Here is a 2,788-nt window from a genome sequence, read left to right as displayed (position 1 = left end):
AATCTTTGTATTGCTGTATCTGTAATTTAGGACATCTGTCTACCAAGTTAGTTCCAATACAGTTTTACTATAAATAAATAAATAAATATAGATATTTTGTAGTTTGAAACAGACAGTGTAATTTTAATTTAATAAACAGTCAATTTGAAGAGGATAAATCTGTGTATTATAAAATATATTTCAGGACCAATACACCAGAATAAGAGAGAGAAAGAAATTATAATAAGATCATAAACTGAAAACCTGAGCAGTGGAAAACACACACACGCGCACACGCACACACACACACACACACACACACACACACACACACACACACACACACACACAAAAGGAAAACCTTTTTTTCATAGAGCATTCTTCAATTCACCAGTAAACTTCATCTTTGTGTGTTTAAGGAAAGTCTAAGGCAGTGTTTCCCAACCCTGGTCCTCAAGACACACTGTCCTACATGGTTTAGAGGTTTCCCTGCTTTAATGTGCCTGATTCAGCTGATTGCAGTTCAACAAACGCCTGTTAATCAGTCATCGATTGAAATCAGCTGGACTGAAGCAAGGAAATACCTAAAACATGCAGGGCAGTGAGTTTTGAGGACCAGGGTTGGGAAACACTGGTCTAAGGTGACTGGTGTGTGTACCTGTTAAAACAGACCCAGGTTCTAAGAAGTAAATCTGTCCTAAATACAACAAGAAATGTCAAATTGCAGTGGATATGGAATCACTGAAAAATACAGTAAAAACTTTATCCACATTCACATGTATAATCTGTCAGGAACTCATCCTTAATGTGGATTAAGCTGCTGAGAAGTTTGATCTTATGGAGTCCTCTCGTAACTGATGGTGCTTCATGGATTCAGGCTCTTCAACACGTGTACGCCGCTGAATAGTTATCCTGTAGTTTTTTCTGCAAAACCAGGCAAAGCAAATTTGATTATTTATTATGTTTCTATGCTGGTTTAACTATGATGTAGTGAAATACATTACATTTTTTCAAGCTAAAGTCACAAGCTTTTGCTTCAGTTGGTCTATGTTTGAGATGCCACTGCCCACAGAGTGTTTAAAAACAAAGGGGTGCAATGCTGTGCTTTTATAAAATCAGTCAAACACACAAGGTGTGTAACTTGTCTGCTTTGCACTTAGCACAACAAATTGAAGACATAATTTAAAAAGTTGAAATTTTAAAATGAATTGAATGAAATGAATGAAATATACAGGGAGCCAGTAAAGTGAGGCCAGGACAGGGGTCACTTGCTCTCTCTTTTGAGTTCCTGTCTAAAGTCATGCAGCAGCATTCTGATCCAGCTGCAGACGTGAGAGCAGCGACTGACTGACTCCCAGATAAAGTGCACTACAGTAGTCCAATCGAGTTGAAATAAAAGCGTGGATCACTGTTTCAAAATGCTGCCTGGAAAGAAAAGATTTCACTGATATGTACACATAACATGTACTAAAATTATTTGTTTTTTTGTTAGGGTTTTTTTGTACAACATAATAAGCCCTCCGGTCACCTTGTTACCTTTGACCTTTTGCATGTACTAAAATTATTTGTTTTTTTGTTAGGGTTTTTTTGTACAACACAATAAGCCCTCCGGTCACCTTGTTACCTTTGACCTTTTGCCCGTGACGCACGACGCAGTTGCTTCTGGTGCAGTGAGATAAGGCGGCCAGCTGCGGAGCTCAACGTAGTGAACATTCCAGATAGCAGAACAGGTTTTGGTGAATTAAAAAAAAAAGGTTTTTGGTGAATAAAGTGGAGTAGACTTGCTACTTGTCAGATGACGGAAAACGTTGAAGTATCGTTTCTGCTTCAGCTCGGAGTCGCGGTTTAAGCAGAGAGGTAATGAAATACAACAGACACTGACAGGCCTCTGCGTCTGCCTTTCCCTGAAGAACTACTGAGCGGGAGGAGACAGCCAGGTGAGGAAAACTGTTCTCATCTATCGATTCAGTATTTTTATCATACAGACATTAGGCTGTTGTTGTTGTGCTATTAGCTAGCTGTTAGCTAACGACTTTGCTAGCAAAGCCAGATAACTAAAAAACTTCTTCCCTGTATCGTTAATGATAGCAGTCAGTCTTCAGTATTGCTTATGCAATAGGGGCACATCTCCCGTCCAAAACTGATCATCTCCATAATGTCTTCTAATTTCCTTTGCTGCATAATGTACATTGTATTTATTCTAGCGTTAGGTAAATGTATCTTGAAAGAGAATAGCACTTAAATAAAAGTCCAACAAGGATATTAATTTAGAATTAAAAATAACTCACCCTGAATTACCATTATAGATATAATGTATGTAATAATCAATCAAGTTGCTCCTGTCCAATAAAAGCTTGTCATTAATGAAGGGGAAAAAACTCAATCCAGACTTTAATTTTAGGGTCTGGTTAGCAGAGTATGAAGTTATATTTGTTTCACAATTATTCAATGAAATAAAACAACAAAAAAAACTAACCTCAAACGGCCATTTAGAACACTGACTCCTAAGGGTTAAGTAAAATAAAATTGTAATCAAAATTTTTGGAATTGTAATTTCTTTTTTTTTTTTAAAGAAAAAGTTTTGTTTAAAAAACTTATTTTAAAATCTCGTGAACTTAAAAAGTTATTTGCCAAACATAAACTTTTATTTGCACACATCAGAAATCTTTTGTTACGATTTTAGGCCCTGTCCACGATATCATGTGAGAATCACAAGCAAAACTTTGAGTCACAAAAACTTAGAATAGCAAGAAAAGATTTCTGACAAGCGCAAATATGTTTGTTTTGCAAATAATTCTTTCACTTCATG

At 36.4% G+C, this 2,788-nt stretch overlaps 1 protein-coding gene across 1 annotated transcript in view; it reads right to left on the bottom strand.

The window, feature by feature from the left end:
• Positions 1 to 544: 544 nt before the first annotated feature.
• The window catches only part of LOC106934843 (atrial natriuretic peptide receptor 3), a 69,877-nt gene continuing 67,633 nt past the window's right edge, over positions 545 to 2,788 (bottom strand). Inside the window, exon 7 of the mRNA XM_015014987.1 lies at positions 545 to 903. Coding sequence (XP_014870473.1) covers positions 792 to 903 — 112 coding nt within the window. The 3' untranslated portion in view covers positions 545 to 791. The remainder of the gene's footprint in view (positions 904 to 2,788) is intronic.

This window comes from Poecilia latipinna, unplaced genomic scaffold (assembly GCF_001443285.1).
Source record: "Poecilia latipinna isolate Pla-1442-1.1 unplaced genomic scaffold, P_latipinna-1.0 Scaffold1871, whole genome shotgun sequence".
NCBI lineage: Eukaryota > Metazoa > Chordata > Actinopteri > Cyprinodontiformes > Poeciliidae > Poecilia > Poecilia latipinna.
The sequence above is the reverse complement of the archived record's forward strand: the minus strand, read 5'-3'. Positions and strand labels throughout refer to the sequence as shown.